The following is a 20,242-nucleotide window of genomic DNA, read 5'->3' as shown; positions in this document are numbered from 1 at the left end:
TCACAATCCCTCTTTTAAGGTTTTTCTGAATGACCCCAAAATGTTTATTCTTATTCTTCTTAAGTGTTTCTAATTTTGCAGCACATGTATCTCTGTCATGTGGATCTCACAAGGATACTGCAAGTGTTCACTAACTAAGGCACAGAAATCTGGGCACTTACCTCTACTACCACAAATACAGAGAGGCTGTATAAGTAAAACTCTTATTTAAATTACACCTCACAGGTAAGTCAGAATTGATACTTTGTGTTGATGTTAAATAGAGAATATAATATTGTTTATATGTGTTATAAAATTGATGACCCTGTCAAAGTAATACAATTCTGTAAATCCACAGCATTTTCCTCAAATGTGTTACCTTCATATTCTTAATAAAGTCAACGCAGACTCCTGTTTCTGTTCTGTGTCATTGTACATTCTCTGATGTTTAAGCTTGAATAAGCGTGTGCCCCGAAGTGTGTTTATAAATTCAGACCGCAAGCAACATTCAGTAATTGAACAGGACAGTGATCTGTTTGTTAGATTGGTGGGTCACTGTGGTGGAGACTGACACACGCACATACGTGGAGGCACACATAACAAGATGTCGTGCCAGGATTGGTTGTATGACAAATGCACACGCACACAATCACCGTAGCATCGGAAGGCTAATTGTTGACAAGAGTCAAAATAGGTTTTCCTCAAATAGAAAAGTACACACAGAAATAGTGCATTCTGTTATGAAATACTCAAAGGTAGAAGTAGACACACCATTGCCATCTAGTGCTCATTTTCAGTAGCTCAGGATAACGGACAATACACTCGACAGAATGGGGGATTGACAGTGCAGCACCATAAGGCCAGCAATGTGGACATGCGTTTTAGTATGATATACGTTTTAAAAATGTCAATACCACTATCAGTGCTGTGAAATAACCAAACAAACTGGTATTTATGATACCCCCTCATCTCACTTCCTAGTTATTGTTGTGTACTACTGAGTAAATATCAATGACTGCACTTAGTTCAGAGCCCTTGCCAACTCCAAATCTACAAGATCATTTATTTGAATCATTTGTTGATTCATTCCCATCTTTGCGCTCTGCCCAGTGAACTGCTGTCAGTCAATAACAAGGAACCTCAGCTGATGTTATAAAGTCACTAATGCCACCTGCTGTTCAACAAGGGGATCTCTGGCAACATTTGGACTATCCCTTTTAGTGATAGAAGTTGATTGACTTTCTTAATAACTTCATTAAAAGCAAAAACAGGACAGTGTTTCTAGTCCTTTTTTTTTTAATTTGAATTTATTACGACAGTTGTTTTAAGGGGTTAACAAAGAATCTGATGGAAATGTTATTGCAGCATTATGAGCGTCTAGATGACAACAAAGATGGTTTCATAAACACACATTATAAAATAAGCTGTATGACAAATATTCTGTACATATCCAAACAAAGCTGCAGGCGTCACACTAAATAACCAGCAACCAAGAACTTTTATTTCAAAAGTATGAAGGCGGGATGTGTTGTGTGATGTCTACTGGTTTAATGTGTGAGATCGGAATTTAAACATGTGTCACTTATCTTTATTAAAGTATTTTTTAAAAGGCCAACTGGAACTGTCTACAAATCAAACCTGTATCGATCCATAATAACAGAGTTTGCTTAAGGTGTGCATTAACGTCTCTGGACACAAAGGCTGTGTACTTAGCTTCAGACTGTTGCTAGCAGACACACTGAAATGAATTACTATGATGAATTGTGGTCTGAAGATTGTGAGGGCTCCCCTACTCTCGTTCTGCTATCGCAACCAGGTGGGCTTCTACCTCCGCCTCTGACAGCGTCCTGAAGAACACAGAACAAAGTGTAAGGAGTGAACAATGAGTGATAGAAGGCGGACTTCCCTACTTCAAAACAATGAAATAAAAATAACCAAAGATACACAAGAATGTAAAATGTCACACTAAAAGATTAAATTCACAATCGTTATCAACATTATTTGACCTTAAGTCAATGTACAGTAGGTCTGAGTTAAGTTACCTGAACTTGGGCTTTTCCTTAGTGACCACACCGACCTCTAGCTCATTAGCCTTGAAATCCGTGGACAGGACAGAGGACAGACATGATATAGCCAGCTGGAAATAAAGACAGTGGACAAATGTCCTGATTAACTCAAACACATACTGGACATGCCTCTTTAAATGTTCTCTTAAGCCTAATGGAAAATAAGATTATATTCTCCAACTGCACTGGCTTATGGGTATCTGATATGTAACATCAACAGCACATTTATGAGCTACTGGCTCATGACATCGCTGCCATAATTTTGTAAGGCTATGTAAGTATTGACAACTTCTCATCATTGAGTTTGTGTTGTATTGTGGACTAAGAGGCTTTTCAAGCAGTCACTATCAAATAAAATATTCTTTATCATGTGAAAGAAGGTTATATTAAAGGTTGGTTCATAGATTCGTATGATCAAATTAATCATTTTAAAGATAATGTAATCGAAGGGCTGAATAACTTTAATGACTTCCTTTATTTATCATTAAGATGTATTTGTTTACATGCAGTAAATAATTAACAAAAATAAAACATACTGAGTTTTCGATGCATAAATCAGGCGCTGATACTCTGCCTCACCCTCTGTCTCAAAGTTACAGACGCGGAGAGGAGGAAGGTAGTGTCAGAGCTGAAGCAGTGGCAAGACAGCGTCTGTGTGAATGAAGAAGCCAGCATTGCGGACGGGGGTGTGACGATCTGATTGTGTTCACAGTCTGTTCTGACCCTTCACTCATCAAATAAAACAGAAATGACCCACAGTACAGTAAAATACAATAATAAGAGGTGTGTATCATTTGGCCCACTTAGGAACACGATTTGATGCTGATTTGGAGTCACTGGGTCACATGACATGGAAGCTATTGAGAAAAAATAATAATTTCTGCATGTTAATATTCATATAAAAAAGAAGAAGCACTAAAATATGATATAAAGAGGTGTGTCTTATTTATCCAGTTTACTAATACAATCTCCTGCTGGTTTGGAGTCGCTGGGTCACATGACATGGAAGATATTTTAAAAAACTGCAATTATTTTGTATTAATATATTTATGGCAAGTAATTTAATGACTTTTTTTTATTGTCATTCAAATTATACTTTACAGTGCAGCGGGAACGAAATTTAGTTTCAATGGCTCAGCATAGTGCAGGATAAAAAAAAAACATCACATAAATTTTGGACGTTGGAAAGTAGGATGGAGAGAAGCGACGTTCTCCACAGATTTGCCTCCAGCCCAGCTGTTAGCCCCACTGGACAGCTGCGCCTCCATCCTCGGTAACAACGCCTCCGCTTGCTCCTCTGTCAGCTTGTGATGCTAGGAGCATCCAGAGCGACTAGATCTTGTCGGTGTAGGTCCCTAAATCAGTTTCCAGCGATTCAGCGCAAGGCTCTGGAGGGTGAGCTAACCATTGTCCCGCTGCTAAGACTGGGCAAACCTCAGTAAAGTTGCAGCTGGACCCGAGTGAATATCCACCGAATAGCCGACCTAAAACTACCTTCACCACAGTCCACTGACCTGTCACCTCTCGCGTGACACTGGTTGTGTCATTACAGAAAACTACTGTGATTGGTGCATTGTGGCCAGTGGATTGTAGTTTTTGAATGATTGCAGACAAAGTAGGTTTTGATGGTAACTTGTGATGAGCAAAGGTCACAAGTTACCGTCACAGCCTACTTTGTCACACACTGTGCAGTGAAATCATTTTCCCAGTTCGCACATACATTTATTTAGGGGCAAATGCCAGTGAAGTACTTGCACTGTAGAGCCCTGCAGAGTCAGGTGGCTCCCACAGTTGTATGGTGGTGATTATGTGAGGCACAAGACGGAAATGATCCTGAATGTTTCAATCGTGAAAATCACAAGCAGTACCTGAAAGGTTATCCAAGGATTTGACCAAGATCTTTGTGTAAAAGAAACTTGGGTTTGCCCCTACCTGCACCGTCCTGTCGTGGGTCAGTTCAGGCTTTTTCTTCAGTTTCTTCTCCAGGTAAGTATTGGCCTCTGTTTGTTTGGCCCCAACCGCAGTGGCTCTGAAGCCACAGTAGTAGCCTGCTGGGTCACATTTATACAGAACTGGACCCTGCTGAGGGTCCATAGCCGCAAGGATCATACCTGCAGACATCGAAGGAGGAGGGAGAGGGAGGGAGGATGAAAGAAAACATTATAGGGAAGATACCTCTTGTGTTAATTTACTGCATGTTAAGTTCTATTTCTTGAAATCTCATACGCTTCAGTGGCTGCGCTGTATTTAAAGAAACAACCATTCAAAAAGTAAAGACAAATACAACCTTTGGGATAAAATAATTCATGGAAATGAAAATCAAAGGCAGAGGAACAATGTCCTAAGCAGTTGCTGTCAATGTGAGGTGTGATTGCTGATAAAGAATACATTTAAAATATTAAACAAGAAAGAATGAGTAGTTGATAAAGAGCAGTTTAAACAAAGACATGAACACTAAGAGGCAGAAATGAAGACCCCCACTCACAGCAGCCCAGAGGCCTCATTTCGGCGTTTTGTGTGTAGACCTGGGAGATATCAGCCAACCTGCGACACAACACGTCTGCATTGATGTCATAACCGAACTTATACTTCCATTCCCCTGCTTCCACCCGAGCCCGGTGAACCTGGGAACGACTGTCCGCTACGCAAGACAAGATGGGGGACAGCATAGCTTTTAAACATCAAACGAGTAAACATGATCTTTTAGACATTTAAGTAAACAAACAAGAATCTCACCAAGACTAACAGCAAAATCTAAATCTAAAAACAACATAAACATTATATAAAACTATTGTCCGCCAGTTGTTTATCATCCTGATTTAAAGAAACAGAATTAACTGAGAAAACATCATCCTGCTGTAACATAAAACAAAAGTCACTTTGACTCGGCTACATTTGTTCACAGACATCACATTAAGTATTACAGTGACTTAAATTATAATGTGTTGTAAGTGTGCTGCTGAACACATACCATTGTGCCCAGTCATCACACAGCCAATGCGAGGAGTTAGTTTGAACATGTTGGTCAAAGTTGAAGAGTCCAGCAGCTTGTCCTGCAGTCGGGAGAAGGATAGACTGTCACATCCAACTGACAAAATCATATTCTGCTGAGACACATATCACTGTGCCTGTGAAAATGCCAACACCACATTTATTACAAACACACTGTGATCAGGGGTATCCACATACCAAAGCAGTGAGCTCTGGTGCAGGTCCTATAAAAGCTTTTAAGGCTATTAATACTGAGTAATAACTTGAATGAAAAAGAGACGTTAAAAAGAGATACTATTGGTTTACAGTGGGGATTTTAGGGGTCATTTGCCGTTTTGTGACAGCCCACTGGCTAATTCAAACATACAAAGCTTTTCAAAATGTACATATTTACCAGGCAAAATAAGAAATCTACTCAAGCAACAGTATAATTAAAGTGTCATTTCATCAGCCTGTCGGAAGAAATGTTTATGTCAGGCCAATGCTTATATTTAATTTTAAAGCCTTATCGCCAGTGCTGATGATGCAGCAATATTATTGTGTCGGGCACAAAATTAGTAATAGCCCCGAGTCAAATTCTGGTAAAATATGCAAGTGGATAGCTGCTTAACTCACCAGCCCTCCAAATCTGTGGTTGATACAATTTGAACATTCACAAGATAATTGCCCGAAGGACAAAAACGATCATTTTGCACCCTATCATTGTGCTTTCCTATCTTACAGATATGGTATGTAAATCAGACATGTGTCTTGAGCTGCCATTCTGCTTACACAGAGCTTTTCATTAAAGTATCTGGCACTGTGGATTGATGTTTGAGATCCACTATCAGTTGATAGACTTACTTAGGCCCACTCATCCTTGGTTATAATGATTAGACACTTAAATTGACAGAGGGTGGCAAAAACAGAACTTTTACTTTTCTGTCTGGGGTACAAGTTTGCCAAAAATCAAAGCACTCCTGGCTTGGTTATGTGAGTGCTGGCACACTTACAGCAGTATCTTGTTCATATTTGACTGTCAAGTCAGCAAAACGCTGGAGTCATGACTCCTGTGAGGCTTCACCTGCACTGAAGAGCATCATCAGCATCCAAGGGTGGGTTTGTGTGTGTGTATGTGTGTGTGTGTGTGTGTGTGTGTGAGTGAGAGAGAGAGAGAGAGAGAGAGAGAGAGAGAGAGATATCTTACAGGTACTTTCTTTTGTGTGACCACCACAACGCTGTCTGTCCCCCGGATGCCAACAGATGTCAACCCACTCTGGGAGATCGCTTTGAAGGCATACTCTGCATGAAAGTACATGTGACATGCGGACAGAATGAAAACAAAAAACAATATCACATTTCTCTCTTTTTTTAATGTCATTTCAGGCTTTGATATCATGTTCATGAGTGGAGAGCTGCCTGCTTGCTCCACCAACAACACATCAGTAGGCTTGGCTAATATGAATTTAGCGAATTAGCTCAGTAGGCTAACATTAATTACTTACCCATGCTACAAATAAGGAGCATAATATGCAGTTATCACTTTAGAATTCAACATATTTTAATGTTAATCTTTGAATTTATATCCAGGGTTCGTTTTTGTTCATTATGGCAGGGTGTGTTAACAAAAATAACTAATATGTAGAGTTTAACAAAAGAGGAAACTTGAGTAGAAAAGTTGATGCTAACTGCTCTCCACTCAGACATGACAAGCTAACCACTTCAGCTAGCCTGCTAATAAGGATTTTGTGTCGTTTACAGAAGTTAGTGAGGAAAAGTTGTAATGCTAGCAGACTTATTTAGCGCAGTTTACAGTATAATCACATTTCAGGGCCGAAACACCCCAGGAAGCGTGTCTCTTACCGACTTGGTAGAGGCGGCCCTCCGGTGAAAATATGGTGATGTGTCGGTCGAAACCTGCGTTTGAACCGCGGGACATTTTCTCTCTCTCGTCGTGACCTCAAATGAACTTCGCTGCACCGAAAGTTTTCCGGTTACCGTCCTGTTTAATCTTCACTCGTTTTCTTTTGGACGGTCAGCAAATGGGAAACAGCATGCCTGTGCTTCTGCTGAACGATAAGAGGGATAATGGTGCTGCCTCACTTCCCTGAGAGATTTTTTTTTTTTTTTTTACTTTCTCTTTCAGTTGCGGCTCTGAGGTGCAGCTCCATGACTGGCCCCACTCGAGTTATCATTGGATGGCAACAACAAGGAAGCGGAGTGACTTTACCAGTTAGACTGGCCCTTTCTGTCTGCACCTGTGGCGTCAAATCAGAATGAAAATCGCTTGGTGAGAGACAGCGGGGTTGTAGACGAGCGGTCAGCAGAAGTATCAGGGGACAGAGGAGGGAGGGGGGAGGATGAATGGACACAGCGACTCTGACGTCCCCCTTTCTGAGTGCGCGTGCGGTCACTCGGCTGCTGGTGGCCCCCACACACACAGCCCAATGTCAGGCCGCCGGGTTGGCTTCTGTCTCAGCGATAAGAAGCGCAGGAAGATTGGTTTGGACGCTTTTGCAGATATCTGTGCGTAAGTTGAGGAAAACTTTTTTTCTTTTTAAATTTATTTATTTATTTAAAAAAAAAAAAAAAACAATTTGGAGCTTATGATTGGTGTGATTGTCTCTATGGTAAATGTGAATGGGCCCCCATTAGGTTGGGGTCACATGGCAAAATGAGGAGTGTGTTTTATGCTTTCATTTTATGAATGCGTATAATCTCAGTTAGGGAACATGTACCGATGACTACGGTAGGAACAGGTGACACCCTCACTATAATCTACTGTACACAGTTGTGCAAGTCTTTATCAACAGTAATAAAAATCTGTCCATAGGAGGCTTTATTGCTACACCAGAAGCTTTATTCACTGCCCTATTTGACATCTCAAGACTTCTGTGTAATCATTACCTTCAGGTTATAAACATGCTAGTATTTTCCCTGCAGGGGCCATGGAGTGGAAGTGGTGGAGGTGAGTGTTTTTTTTTGTTTTTTTTTCCAACCTCGCTTATACATGAAATCAACACAACCTTAAAGATTATTAATGATAAAAAACAGACAAAGTGAAAAATGAGGAAGAGGACTGGCATGTCTTAAAGCTGTACCTGATGACCCTGTTTGTCTGCGTTTGTTTCTCTCTTTGTGATCGTGTACATGCGATAAGACTGTGTCTGTCTCCAAATGCCACTATGCACACACATGCACACGCCCACACCCACACACATAGACACGCACACACACGCTCATATTGCATGTAGTCACTTCATACCACAGATTAAGCAGTTACAGTTAAACTATGTCATTTAATGGTTGTGCTTTGGGAACACTGTGCACCCACGGACACACACATGCGTCATGTACAGATGTCTACAACTTTAGTAATCCATGTCACAGCCACCTGCAGCCCCCTCCTACAATCTATGCGCAGGAAAACCGAGGAACAATGGGTGCCTGTCCTGTAATTGCTCAGACACTTCACTGAATGTAAATATCTGCACAGAAGCGTAAAAGATATTTTTTGTATACAAACCAAAAAAAAAAAAAAACGGCACATATATCACTACATATTAGTGTCAAATTACAATCAACTAATTTGATTTTTTCTTTTTTTTTTTTTTTTTTAGAGAAGTTAGCTTTTGTCAAAAGAAAATGCAGAGTGGTGCGCATTTAAGGAGCAGCAAATATGTTGTGGGAGACATATGACATAAAGATGTTACAAATGTCTGCTTTTATGCCCACCTCCGCCTAGTCGCATTATTTAGGGCAGTGGCTTTCAACCTATTTTGAGGTGACATGTTTTTTGAATATTACCATGGTAACCTGAAACTGAAATGATTGTGTAAATAAGGCCTTAAATGAATATTTTTTTGATCTCCATAACTTTATGCTGACATCTTTAATTTCCTAACACAATTGTCACATACAAGATTCATTTTGCTGAAGGTAGGGCGGGATAATATGTTGATATTACATTGTAGATATCAGACTATATACAAGGCCAGCAGTGAAAAGAGTACTGGAAATCTATACTCAAGTATGAGTACATTTACATTACTGAAATTTGACTCAATTACAAGTAAAACTGCTGGTGTTAAAATAATACTTAAGTGAAAGTACAAAGTATTCTTCTCAAACATTACTCTGAGTTTTGGTAACATTTAACCGTTGGTGTTCTGCTGAGGGATGTCATGCTCACCTCTCCATAACTGGGCCTGCTGCAGAGGTTTATGTTTTTTGTTCCGTATGTCACAGCTTTCTTTGGCCCATATATAGTCAGATAGCCTTACTGGCTACAAAAATACAGATGAAATGTTTGGATATTGATTCCAAATGTACTCAGCACTCAATTATGTTTCTAAAAGTAACTAGATACATTACATGTTGTAATGCATACTTAAGTAGGAGTAGACTTACAGACTTGAAAAAATAACTCCTAAAAAAAGTACCCAAAAAATGACTTGATTACAGTAAATTGAGTACATGTAAGTAGTTACTTCACCCCCTGTATATGGCATTAGTGTTGTAATAAGTGAACTTACCACATTGTTGTGCTTGTTCTGATACTTGTCCTTAACCCTTAGTCATTATGTCCATATGACAAAAATCGCGTTGTGTTAATATTTTGTCACAAAACTCCCTCCTACATCATTGTCACAAAACTGATATTGATGTATTGGGTCAGAATATATTGATACTTGATGCTGTCTGAGCATATATATTTGTGTTTAGGGAGATTTCTTAATTTTCAAACTCAATTTCTAATAACTGATGATTGCTACATCGGTGACCCATTCAAAGAGTCTAATGACCAGTTGTTGAGGAATAAACCAATACATAAAGGCTAAGTATAATATAGCACATTTAGAACATGTCATTTACATACATTCCCACAGATAAGCAATATGCAAACTAGTGTGGCGCTGCAGTAGGATAGATCCAGTACATCTAGAATGTGAAAGTGTTATTGTCTCCATCAGATTGACCTCTCTAAGCCGCTGGGACCCCAGGGACCCTTCAATGTCATCGTTCACAAGCTGTCCGATGTCATCGTGGAGGCTGAACATGACAGCCAATCACAGCAGCTCCTCGCCAACTTCCAGGTAACATGGCTTTATAAAAGAACAGCTGTTTTGCATGTGACCTAAATGTAACGTTTTTACTGGTCCTGCTGGAGGTGATGTGAGTGGAGGGGAAAACATATAGTTTACAGAATACAGTGTTCACACTGTCTGCACGTCCTGCACAGGGGGCCTTTTTTAAGAGGAGTACTGGTTGATTTTGCAGCTGTATGCTTGTCAGTGAGCAATTATGCATTCGTTCTTTCATGCCATTAGTGAAACCATTTCTTCATCTGTCTTTACAATTCCAGAGCTATGTCTCAGCTAATCCCAGTACAGTTATTCTGGACCCCCTGCCTGCCATGAGCCAGCTACTAGACCGCTTTGTCTCTTATCGGATCATGACCAAGCTGCACAACTCACTCCAAGGTGGACTGCAGCTTCATTCAGTGTTTATAGTAGTTAAGTGCAGCTTGTAGATATTAACAGACGCCTTTCCTATTATATTCTGTTTGATAGACTGGCATATCTGCAGTCCTCCTTACCTGGAGATCCACAGTGCCAGTGACCTGCCATCCCTTCAGCAGGCTCTGATGACCCAGGGCCTGAGCTTTCCTCTCAGTCAGTTCACTCTCTATCTGTAGACTTACGTTTTCATTTCTTATAATTTCATTTTACAACTACCTCTCAGCCTCTTTGTGTATTTAAATTAAGTCTAAAATCTCATGATGCAAATAAAAAAAAAGCATACAGACAGTATTAGTTAGGGAAATTAGGGGGTAGGTCTTTTGGTCAGTGGTGTGTTAACCCTCCAAGCTGTTCTGATTCTCACACTTCTAAAGTCAGCTGTCCTTCTTTCCTTTTTGCTTGCTCATGGAGTATGAATAAACCCACACACACACTTCCTCTTTGTCTCTGTTGATCCCAGTTTGTAAAACCAGAGTGGCCCATGGCGCACGTTCCCATGAGGTGAGTGGATTGCTTCAAAATGTCACTGCCTTTCAGGATTATTTTTGTTCACTCACCGCTGTGCATTTGCTGTCTGCTCATTAATTGTCTGTGCAATGTCTGCGCAGATGTCTGTGATCTTCAGTGCAGCGAGCCTGGCTGTTGTCCAACCTCCCTGCGTGCTCCAGAGCTTTGTCAACCACGGCGCTGTTCTGCACAAGGTGTTTGTTGTGGGAGACAGACACTTCTGCGTAGAGAGGCCCTCACTCAAGAACTTCCCCTCCGGTCCCTCTGGTCAGTCTGCACCAGACCTTCTTGTCCTTCTCTGCCTTTCCTTTCCTTTCCTTTCCTTTCCTTTCCTTTCCTTTCCTTTCTGTTCCTATCATTTAATTTCCTCTCCCTTTCTTTCCTTTCCTGCCTTGTGCTTTTCTTTTCCAAGTTGTCCTTTTTATTTCGTCTCTCTTCCTGTCCTGTATTGTCCCGATATAATTGCCTGTCCTGTGTTATGTGACCTTGTCCACTCAGATTGTGATTTCTCTTTGCCCGCAGACAGGGAGACCATCTTCTTCAACAGCCACCAGGTGTCCAAGCCAGAGTCGAGCTCTGATCTCACGGCGGTAAGCAGTACAGGTGGCACCACACATGCTCACAAACTACCCACCCATTTGGCTCCTTGGCTTAGCCTGAAGTCCACCTCTAAACATGTCCTTTCTCCTCCTGCTCTCCAAGCTGGATGAGCAGATGCCCTGCCTGCCTCCCCCCAGCTCTGAGGCCGTGGCCGCTCTGGTCAGAGAGCTCCGAGTCCTGCTTGACATGACCCTGTTCGGCGTGGACATCATCATCAACATACACACACACACCCTCACCGTCATTGACATCAACATCTTCCCAGGTACTGAAGCTGTCCACACACACACGCACATTAACACACACACACACACACACACGGTGATGATCTGACACTCTTCTCTCCGTCAGGCTATGAGGGAGTGCCCCAGTTTTTCCCCTCTCTGCTCAGCCACATTGAGTCAGTGTTGGCCAAACAGGCTTCTGCTGGCCCCCAGCCTACAGCACAGACTACAGGTGGTCCATCTGCCACATCAACTGGTCTCTCAGACGCCTCAGGGACAGAGCAGGGACTGCTCTCCTCAGCTTCCTAGGATAAATAAAGTCATGAGCACTGGCTTTTTTTCGCTCTTTTGTTGGGACCAAGCTCAGCTGTTTTCAGGGTTTTGCTTCAATTGTGAGAAGTTATTTATCTGTGATTTTGTATTATGACTTAATTCTCAACTGTATCCCCTGTGAATCACACTAATAATGAGGTGCTGTCAAGTGATTCTGCTCTCTTCACAAGTCGAGACAGACCAAACAGACGACAGGTGATGGTTTAATACCTTTCTGTTTATTGATTGACGGGTAGCGTAGAAGAAGATACAGCAGGCACAAAATACAGCACTCTGATTGGCCAGTAATATTACAAATGGTGATCTTGTTCTAATTTTTTTTTTCTTCCTGTTGTTCGAAATGTCCTTTATGCCCTTGTGTCACCCCCCCACAGACATCTCCTACGTCTTTCCTGCTGGTTTGTAAGATACATTTTGTGGAAACATTTTGCACTTCTATAGAAAAAGGAAACTACAGTACATTATTTGTTTTGTTTATACTCAAGTGAACAAACATGTCATCTTTGGAATAGACAGTAGTGAGCTCATCAGTGTTTACTGATCATGTGTGTTACTACCACGTGTTTACACAAGTTGACCGACTGCCTCGCCAGTGTTCGAATACAGAAACGTATTGTAAATCTTGGCTGTGTAGAAAAAAGAGATGTTATATATGCTATACGAGTACTATATAATGTATTGTGAATACATATTTAAATACATTAAATAATTCATTATTTGGCTAATTATTGCATTTGCGTGTGCTGTAATCTATTTGTGTTATTGCAGTAAATGGGCCTCCAGTGGTAACCCTGTTAATCCTGCACCGTGTGCATTTCTACCCAGTGTCCTCTTGGGGGCGATGTTGCTTCATATTTCTTATGACCTTGGCTTACAGACCATGATAATCTGATATTTACACGGATGACACGACAGCCATGAAAACTGCGACGTTACACAACTAAGCATTTATCAACGTCATTGTTACCAAAAGACAACAAAATGGCTTTAGTGTCTCCCTCTTCCCTCGACTCCTCCTTGGCTTGTTAAGATAAGAGTGCAAAGCTGGCTGAGAACCTGAAGTGACACTTTTAGACCTTGTAAGCTCCAAGTACATCACGTACTGTCAGCCCACACCAACCACCTCGAGACAAACACAACATCTGACATACGTGGCAGAATTTCAGCTCCCTCTGTGTCACCCTGGTTCGTCTCAAACAGTCTGGTTTTAACAGTGCGTGAGCCAAATGAAACACAATCCTTGGGTCTACTTTATCATCGAAGAAACGAGGAGTTTAGAAATATCAGTAATGCATATCGTTAACAGTCAGAACAGCAGGAACAGCTTACACATAGTTATCAGTTATTGCACAAAATATATACTGAAGTACATAGTGTATATTACTTATAGCAGGGAATTGTTTTTTTTCCCACCAAAAACACACCTTCAAGGATGATACCGTCAGAGAAAAGAAGCACTGCTGGACAGTATTCATAACTCAGATTTCAAAGGTGATGGTGTTTGTGTGGTTGGCAATCAGCATTCAAAGTAACATTTGAATGAAAGTGCTGGATGCTTTGCATTCATGGCAGTTTTACAAATGAAGTGAAATCACCTGTCTACTTTACAAACAGCATTTACAGGAACTGAGTAAGGAACACGAGTGAGAAATGGACACAACGATCTTTCCGATTCTCTGGAAAAACGCACGTTTTTTTCATCGACGCGCCAACATTCAAATGAGCATGGAGGAAACTGTGGCAGCCTTTTCCAGGCAATCTAAAAAGCAGCAATGAAACAACAGTTTCTACTAATGTCCATTTACAGATTCACATCCGAAGACATTTCTCTGAGTGCTGTGGGGATTTGAAGGCTGTTAAATGGAAAATGTGCGAGCGGAATGTGTGACTGTGAATGCAACAAAGGGTTTTGTCCGTCTGCTCTGTGTGTGTGTTTGTGTGTGTGTGTGTGTGTGTGTGTGTGTGTGTGTGTGTGTGTGTGTGTGTGTGTGTGTGTGTGTGTGTGTGTGTGTGTGTGTGTGTGTGTGCGTGCGTGCGTGTGTGTGAGTGTGTATTCGTGTCTTATCCTCTGCGAAGCTCCCTCAGCTCTGCAGCGACTTTGCGCAGCTCTGCTTCAATTTCGAGCAGCTCCTGTGAACAGACAAAATGAGAATATATGACACAGCAATCCAGAACACATGGTAATGCTTTAAATCAGGAGACAAACAAAACTCACTGGGTGCCTGCTGGTAGGCCGGGACAAAGACATAAACTGCAAATAACTACCTGGTACATGTCTTATATGCCAAACAGAGATGTGGACTTGACCTGGACTCAAGTTCACTCACGTTGCCATTTTGAATTTGCAACCTGATTTGACCAAGATATGACCAAGATTGTAATTTGATCTGAGACATGATTACTCAACTGACTTGTCTGTGTTCATTTTACACTTTCAGTTAAATTTTTATTTTAGTCTGGTTCTCAGTTTTTCCACTGTATAAAAGTGATGAGGAGGTTTTTAATTGAGAGGAGATTAAGAAGCAGATAAGCTTTTATGAAGTTTTTAATCATTTCAAGTTCGAGCTATATAAAACAAATTAAGTGTGTCACAGTGTTGAACAGTTAATCGGCCAAAAATATCATAATGAGACAGGTAGTAATAACTTGTCTTTTATCTTTATTAAGACCAGACAGCGCAGGTGAGACTGCAGAATCTAGGGGAAATGAGTGACTTAACCTGGGACTCGACTCGATTTGCCACAACTTGCGACTTGACTTTGCTCGCCTGAGGAAAAAATGACTTGAGGCTTGTTTGAGACTCGGACCGGATCACCCGAATGAGTCGCACGCGTGTTACCGAAAGAGGACGGGTGAGGAAGATTTTCACAAGCAAACAAACACATTCTGTGCGTTTACATTAAGTACACAGTGAATACTTAATACTTAATGATTACACAGTCATTTTGGTGCAGTAACATAAAGTGTAAACAAATCACGCATCATTTGCAGCAACTTACCTCCCCTTCATCTTCCTCAGCATCACCCTCCTCCTCCTCCTCATCTTCCTCTTCTGGCCCCTCCTCATCCTCTCTGACAAAGTCATCCTCGTCCTCATCTTCCTCGTCCTCCTCGTCCTCATCCTTGAACCTCTCCCGCTCAAACTGTTGCGTGGCCTCGTCGCTCGCCTTCTCCATCTCCCTCTTCTGCTGCGGCTCCTTCACCTCCGCCACAGCCTCCCCTTCCCCCTTCTTCACTTCGTTCTCTGCTGTCTTGTCTTTCTCCTTGTCTTCTTCGTCCTCCTTGTTCTCACCCTTGTCCTCCGCCGTCCTTTCATCATCCTCTTTCTTCACACCCAGCGTCTCCTGCTCCTCCTCCTCCTGCACCCGTTTCATCTTCCTGACGAGCTCCTCCAGCTCCTCCTGCTTCTCCTTCCTCGCCCTCTCCTGCTCTGGCTTGCCCTTGCTGTCCTGCTCTTTGAGCAGCTCTTTTAGCTCCTTCTCCACCTTCTCCTTCTCCACCATCAGCTCCACCTCGTTCTTCCTCCTCTCCTCCATCCTCTGCTTCTCCATGTCCTCCTCTTTTTCCGCCTCCCTCTCTTTGTCCCCCTTTTCCTTCTTTTCCTCCACTTCCTCCTTCTGCTCAGCTCCAGAGCCTTTCAGGTTCTCCCGCTCCTTCGACGCCTCGTAGCGTTTCTTCTTCAGCTCTTTCAGCAGTTCTTTGAGCTCCTCATCATTCTTCTCCTCCTTCCCTTTCTTGGTGATCTCTTCAGCTAGCAGCTCCTCCAGCTCCTTGGCTCGCTCCTCCTCATTGTCCCTCCCTCGGTCTTCGATCCGTGGCTCCTCCATCATCTTCTGCTTCGTGTCATCTACCTCTGTCTTGTCCTCTTTATTGTCCTCTGTCTGTTTTGGATTGTTGGTCACGTCTCTTTCCTCCTTCTCCTCCTCATCCCCTTGCTCGAAGTCGCTCTCATCGTCCGCCAGGTTGTACTCATATCGCTCCCTCTCGTCTTCTCTCTCCCTTTCTCTCTCTGCAACAGTCAGATTGCAGTGGTCAGTCACATGGGGTGTTAAGATGCACAGGTAAACAGATCCCTTCTATGACAAAAAGACTTTTACATTAATTTAATTCCACACAAAAATTAGACAAACACCAAATCAGACTTGCTTTCTTTTTTTTTTAGCTGGGAAAAGGTTCAAAATTCACAAAAATGTGTCAAAAGGATTTTGTTGGTACCATCAACAGCCAGCTTCTGCAGCTCCCTGAGCAGACCGTGGTGTCTTTGCACTTCATCAAGTTCCTCTGCAAAAACGAGACACAACACTTCAAAACAGTATCACAACAAAAACAGAGTACAAAGCAACAATGGGGGATTTACACATGTAACTCAGTGGATGTAGAATGTTTCAAAAGCCCATCACACTCTGGAATGATGTTAAACTTAAGCAAATAAGACTATATTCATGGGCGTAACCATGCATTCTTTGTGTCCCCCCAAATATTGAGAAAATGGCAATCTGTCCCCCCAGTATACAGTAGAAAATATGTTAAATATGCATTCTTTTATAAACCCTTATTTTCAATTTATTTCACTACTACTGGAAAACTATGAAAATGGCCACACTGAATGGGCCAGTGTTTGGCAACTTTGCATACAAAATACTTTCAAGATGAACTGATTAATAGAGTGGTAATGATTCATTTCCTGTCCATTAATCAAGTAATTCATTCAGCTCAAAACACTACATAATATTACTTGAGCACTGATGAGCAGATAATTAGAAACGTCACCTGCTAGCTGTGAGCCACACTCATGTTGGGTCCCGTCTTCATTCAGTGTCTCCTGAATAATACATTCAACCTGGAGGCACAATGCGAAAAACACACAACAACAGGTCGAGTAATTATAATATATTCATATGATACTGAGTGGTGGGGGGAAATAAAATAAAATGAAAAAGGACTTGTTTCTGACCTTTGCATCATTAAGGGGTGAGGTAACTGGCCGGCTTCCCACTGAGGCAGGAGAAGAGTTGGGACAGAGATGGCGTGCGGGGGAGAAAGGAAACACAAATCAATATATTTAGCATTTCTGCAAAACTGCACCAAACTATGCTACAGATTAGCACAGGCGAGCTTTGTTTGTCTTCTTAGCGATGGCTGGTCCCGCATGGGCGTGGGTGGAGCTGTGGCCTCATTAAGGTAAGCACAGTTACCTTGGTAAAGCGACACAGCAAAGAAGCTTAACACCGTCTCTCTCTCTCTCTCTCTCTCTCTCTCTCTCTCTCTGCAGGATGCAGATATTCCCAAAGGCTTTAGCTCACAGGTCGGTTCCCACCAGGGCTAAATCAGTCCACAATCCCTGCTCTGCCAGCAGATCATTAAAGGCGCACTAAGCAGTGCCATCAGCACCTTTCCTCGTGGAGATACACGGAGTCTAACAAGGATCTAAATGTCAGTATAGATCACAATCCCTGTTCAGCCTGCAGCCTGTGACCTTTTTTTTTATTGTTGTGCATTTGGCTGAGGCACAAGATATGACGGTTATCAATTCTCTTTGGTCGTGAATCTAAATGTCAGCTCATCATATGTCGGCCAGTTTGGGAAGATGTTTACGTTCTGTGCCAAATTGCCAACTCCAGATCAAATCATGTAATTCCATGAAACATTACAAACAAAACAGCCTAAAGAGAATGAGTCATTTTAAATGTATTCAATCCGTGCTCATCATCATCATCATCATCAACATATTTCATAGCTGATAGTTGTACTATCATCTGGATGATCAAAACAATGTGCCTTATGTGCTTGATGTGGTTATTTCTACACACTGTCAGATAAACACCTTGAGACTTTTATGTTGATAAACTTCATTTACACTAATCACCCAGACTGTGCTTATTACTCCTCCACAGGGGATACCATATGAACTGAAACACAACGCTGCAGCCTTGAGGTGAATTTGCTCCTTCAGCTTTGTGACATATGTGACTGTAGTTTTGATCTGAACTGTGAGTCAGCACAAAGCCAGATCAGTACAGATCAGATCAGTTGGACTAATTGACACCATCCATGTCCACTGACAAACCCAACCACAGACACGTGAGCTGCCAACAGTGTGGCCCTGTAATGCTCAGCATGTCCATGTGATGCTAATTGTGTGTGTGTGTGTGTGTGTGTGTGTGTGTGTGTGTGTGTGTGTGTGTGTGTGTGTGTGTGTGTGTGTGTGTTTGTGTGTGTTGTCCACACTCTGTCTAAGCTGGAACACCCTGGCCCCTTAATTAACACTGTGATCTGGCTCTGCTTTTATCGACTTGTCCAACCAAATGTTTAACATGCAGACATTTTCAAAAAAGCATCCAAGCAAGTCATAGGGACTGCAGGTTGTTCAGCGATTTGACTAATTCGTCTCCAGAACGTTGGCTTGACTATGAACTAGATCACATGTGAGTCAGGCGCGGATGCACTTGTAGGGGCTGAGAGATGCGCGCTAATGAGTTTATGATATCACTCCTCCTCTGGACATTTCACCGACGCTGAGCTGCTGTGGCATTTAGTGGTCCTGTGAGATTATGATGAGCCTGTAGCTGCTGTTTCTACGTTGGGCATGTTTATTTACTTTAGATGCACACTGCACACGGCCGTTTCTCCTACTCGGCTCAACGGAACACGAACCCAAACAGTTCAGAGTCGGCTCTATGTGGGTTATGTTATGGCGGGTGTTCGTGCGTTAACACTCGCGCGTAACACCGCCGCAGACTAATGTTTACCGTGCCTCCCCGCATGTCTCTGCGGGGTGCAGACTTCCTTCCTGCTCGATCCTCGCACTTTCTCAACTCATTAACACGTTTTCCACGCGGCTGGCGCTTGTCGCACGTGCAGGAGGCGCACGGGAGCGTCGCGCCGCGCAGCTGTGCGGAGCTTTTCACTCGCGTTGAGGAAAAGCGGTTATCAAGTCATTAAAAAAAAGAGAGAGAAAAGTGCGCTTTATTTCAGAGATCCTGTACTGTCATCGTCGGCCCAGCAGACAGAGACGGAAAGGTGGGCGCACAACAAATTATGTAACAACGCTTGTGTGTTGAGCCCATTAGTGTAAACCCCGGAGGCTCTCGCCGTTAGGTTAGCATCCACCTCCGTCTGCCCCGCGAATTAATGAAATAAATCATGTAGTTTCGTCTGTGTATGCCACAAGGCTGCTTTCTCCAAAGAATGACAAGGGCTCCAGCTGAGGCGGCAGCGTGCGAAAGATGCGGCTCGTCTCCGGCGGTGCCCGCTGAGAGCGATCATCCCGTTTTGTACCGTCGTTTCACACCGAGCGCCCGACAAACACACACACACACACACACATACGTACACCACACACCGAGGTTGGGTAAATGAGTGCGATGGATGCTTACCTCCGACGACAGCCCAGAGGAAAACTGCGGTTATCAAAATTCCCATAGGATCCGAAAAGTGTGGCTGCTGCAGGAGATAACCTTGAAATGACGGGCTGGATCTTCTTCACACACACACACGCACACACACCCGCCGAGCGAGGTGGAGCCGAGCACCGTGTGTGTGTGGTGTCAGGTGACTGAGACCAGATCAAAGCCCAAACCCTGTTAAGGTGCCAGAGGAGTCAGATGGTCATCCCGTACTTACAGCGCGTTAACAAAACGACTGAGGACCTGCTGTGATGCATCTGTAGACGGGTGAATATCTGGATCTGTGGCCCATGTGGACGGCTGGAGGGGGCGAAATAAGCCGCACAGAAAACATTACATAAAAACAAAGCTGGAACCACGTTTTTCAAATCCCACTAAATATGCCCAGTGAGAATATCATTATAACAACTTTCAGTTTATTTGAAAAGCCCATGCAAACATCCCCCTCCCTCCCAGAGCTGCTGGTTAATTACTCTTGCACATCAATTATTGATAAACTGTAACAGCTGGTAATGTAACACACATTAACAGGCCTGTATGTCACCTCTGGGAGCAATTCTTTAAGACCCCAAGGTCGCAATGTCATTTATGGTGTCTGTGAGCTAATGCATGTACAATGTATATGTATATGACAC

The 20,242-nt window shown here is 42.6% G+C and overlaps 3 protein-coding genes across 6 annotated transcripts; 1 reads left to right on the top strand and 2 right to left on the bottom strand.

Annotated features, from left to right (window-relative positions):
- Positions 1–1,267: 1,267 nt before the first annotated feature.
- LOC119033886 (proteasome subunit alpha type-6-like) lies at positions 1,268–7,123 on the bottom strand. Its single transcript, XM_037124469.1, has 7 exons — positions 6,879–7,123; positions 6,223–6,317; positions 5,017–5,098; positions 4,531–4,686; positions 3,978–4,156; positions 2,022–2,116; positions 1,268–1,826 (listed from the first exon to the last, which is right to left on the bottom strand). Exons 1-7 carry the CDS (start codon positions 6,952–6,954, stop codon positions 1,769–1,771), a joined length of 741 nt encoding a protein of 246 aa, XP_036980364.1. The 5' UTR covers positions 6,955–7,123; the 3' UTR covers positions 1,268–1,768.
- Positions 7,124–7,323: 200 nt separating this feature from the next.
- Positions 7,324–12,934, top strand: LOC119033877 (inositol-tetrakisphosphate 1-kinase-like). Its single transcript, XM_037124460.1, has 10 exons — positions 7,324–7,545; positions 7,959–7,983; positions 9,989–10,111; positions 10,381–10,498; positions 10,589–10,690; positions 10,998–11,038; positions 11,146–11,311; positions 11,567–11,634; positions 11,747–11,909; positions 11,996–12,934. Exons 1-10 carry the CDS (start codon positions 7,376–7,378, stop codon positions 12,175–12,177), a joined length of 1,158 nt encoding a protein of 385 aa, XP_036980355.1. The 5' UTR covers positions 7,324–7,375; the 3' UTR covers positions 12,178–12,934.
- LOC119033859 (vicilin-like seed storage protein At2g18540) lies at positions 12,398–19,978 on the bottom strand. Of its 4 annotated transcripts, none has more exons than XM_037124434.1 (7): positions 19,578–19,978; positions 17,156–17,196; positions 16,972–17,041; positions 16,417–16,482; positions 15,201–16,210; positions 14,229–14,331; positions 12,398–14,164 (listed from the first exon to the last, which is right to left on the bottom strand). In XM_037124434.1, the coding sequence occupies exons 1-6, from the start codon at positions 19,621–19,623 to the stop codon at positions 14,263–14,265; spliced, it is 1,302 nt and encodes a 433-aa protein (XP_036980329.1). In that variant the 5' UTR covers positions 19,624–19,978; the 3' UTR covers positions 12,398–14,164; positions 14,229–14,262. The 4 variants fall into 4 exon arrangements, with proteins under 4 accessions (XP_036980329.1, XP_036980343.1, XP_036980333.1 ...); XM_037124448.1 differs by having other exon boundaries at positions 14,237–14,331; XM_037124438.1 differs by having other exon boundaries at positions 12,398–14,150; positions 14,237–14,331.
- Between the last annotated feature and the right edge of the window lie 264 nt (positions 19,979–20,242).

This window comes from Acanthopagrus latus, chromosome 2 (genome assembly GCF_904848185.1).
Source record: "Acanthopagrus latus isolate v.2019 chromosome 2, fAcaLat1.1, whole genome shotgun sequence".
NCBI lineage: Eukaryota > Metazoa > Chordata > Actinopteri > Spariformes > Sparidae > Acanthopagrus > Acanthopagrus latus.
This window is presented reverse-complemented; position numbering and strand designations above follow the sequence as displayed.

Coding starts and splice junctions, on each gene's coding strand:
- LOC119033886 (XM_037124469.1), bottom strand. CDS start 6,954: ATGTCCCGCGGTTCAAACGCAGGTTTCGACCGACACATCACCATATTT. Junction 6,318..6,878: donor GGGCCGCCTCTACCAAGTCG/GTAAGAGACACG, acceptor ACTTTCATGCAG/AGTATGCCTTCAAAGCGATC. Junction 1,827..2,021: donor AAGGAAAAGCCCAAGTTCAG/GTAACTTAACTC, acceptor TGTGTTCTTCAG/GACGCTGTCAGAGGCGGAGG.
- LOC119033877 (XM_037124460.1), top strand. CDS start 7,376: ATGAATGGACACAGCGACTCTGACGTCCCCCTTTCTGAGTGCGCGTGC. Junction 7,546..7,958: donor GCTTTTGCAGATATCTGTGC/GTAAGTTGAGGA, acceptor TTTTCCCTGCAG/GGGCCATGGAGTGGAAGTGG. Junction 11,312..11,566: donor CTTCCCCTCCGGTCCCTCTG/GTCAGTCTGCAC, acceptor CTTTGCCCGCAG/ACAGGGAGACCATCTTCTTC.
- LOC119033859 (XM_037124434.1), bottom strand. CDS start 19,623: ATGGGAATTTTGATAACCGCAGTTTTCCTCTGGGCTGTCGTCGGAG. Junction 17,042..17,155: donor CACCCCTTAATGATGCAAAG/GTCAGAAACAAG, acceptor TTGTGCCTCCAG/GTTGAATGTATTATTCAGGA. Junction 16,483..16,971: donor GTGTGGCTCACAGCTAGCAG/GTGACGTTTCTA, acceptor TCGTTTTTGCAG/AGGAACTTGATGAAGTGCAA.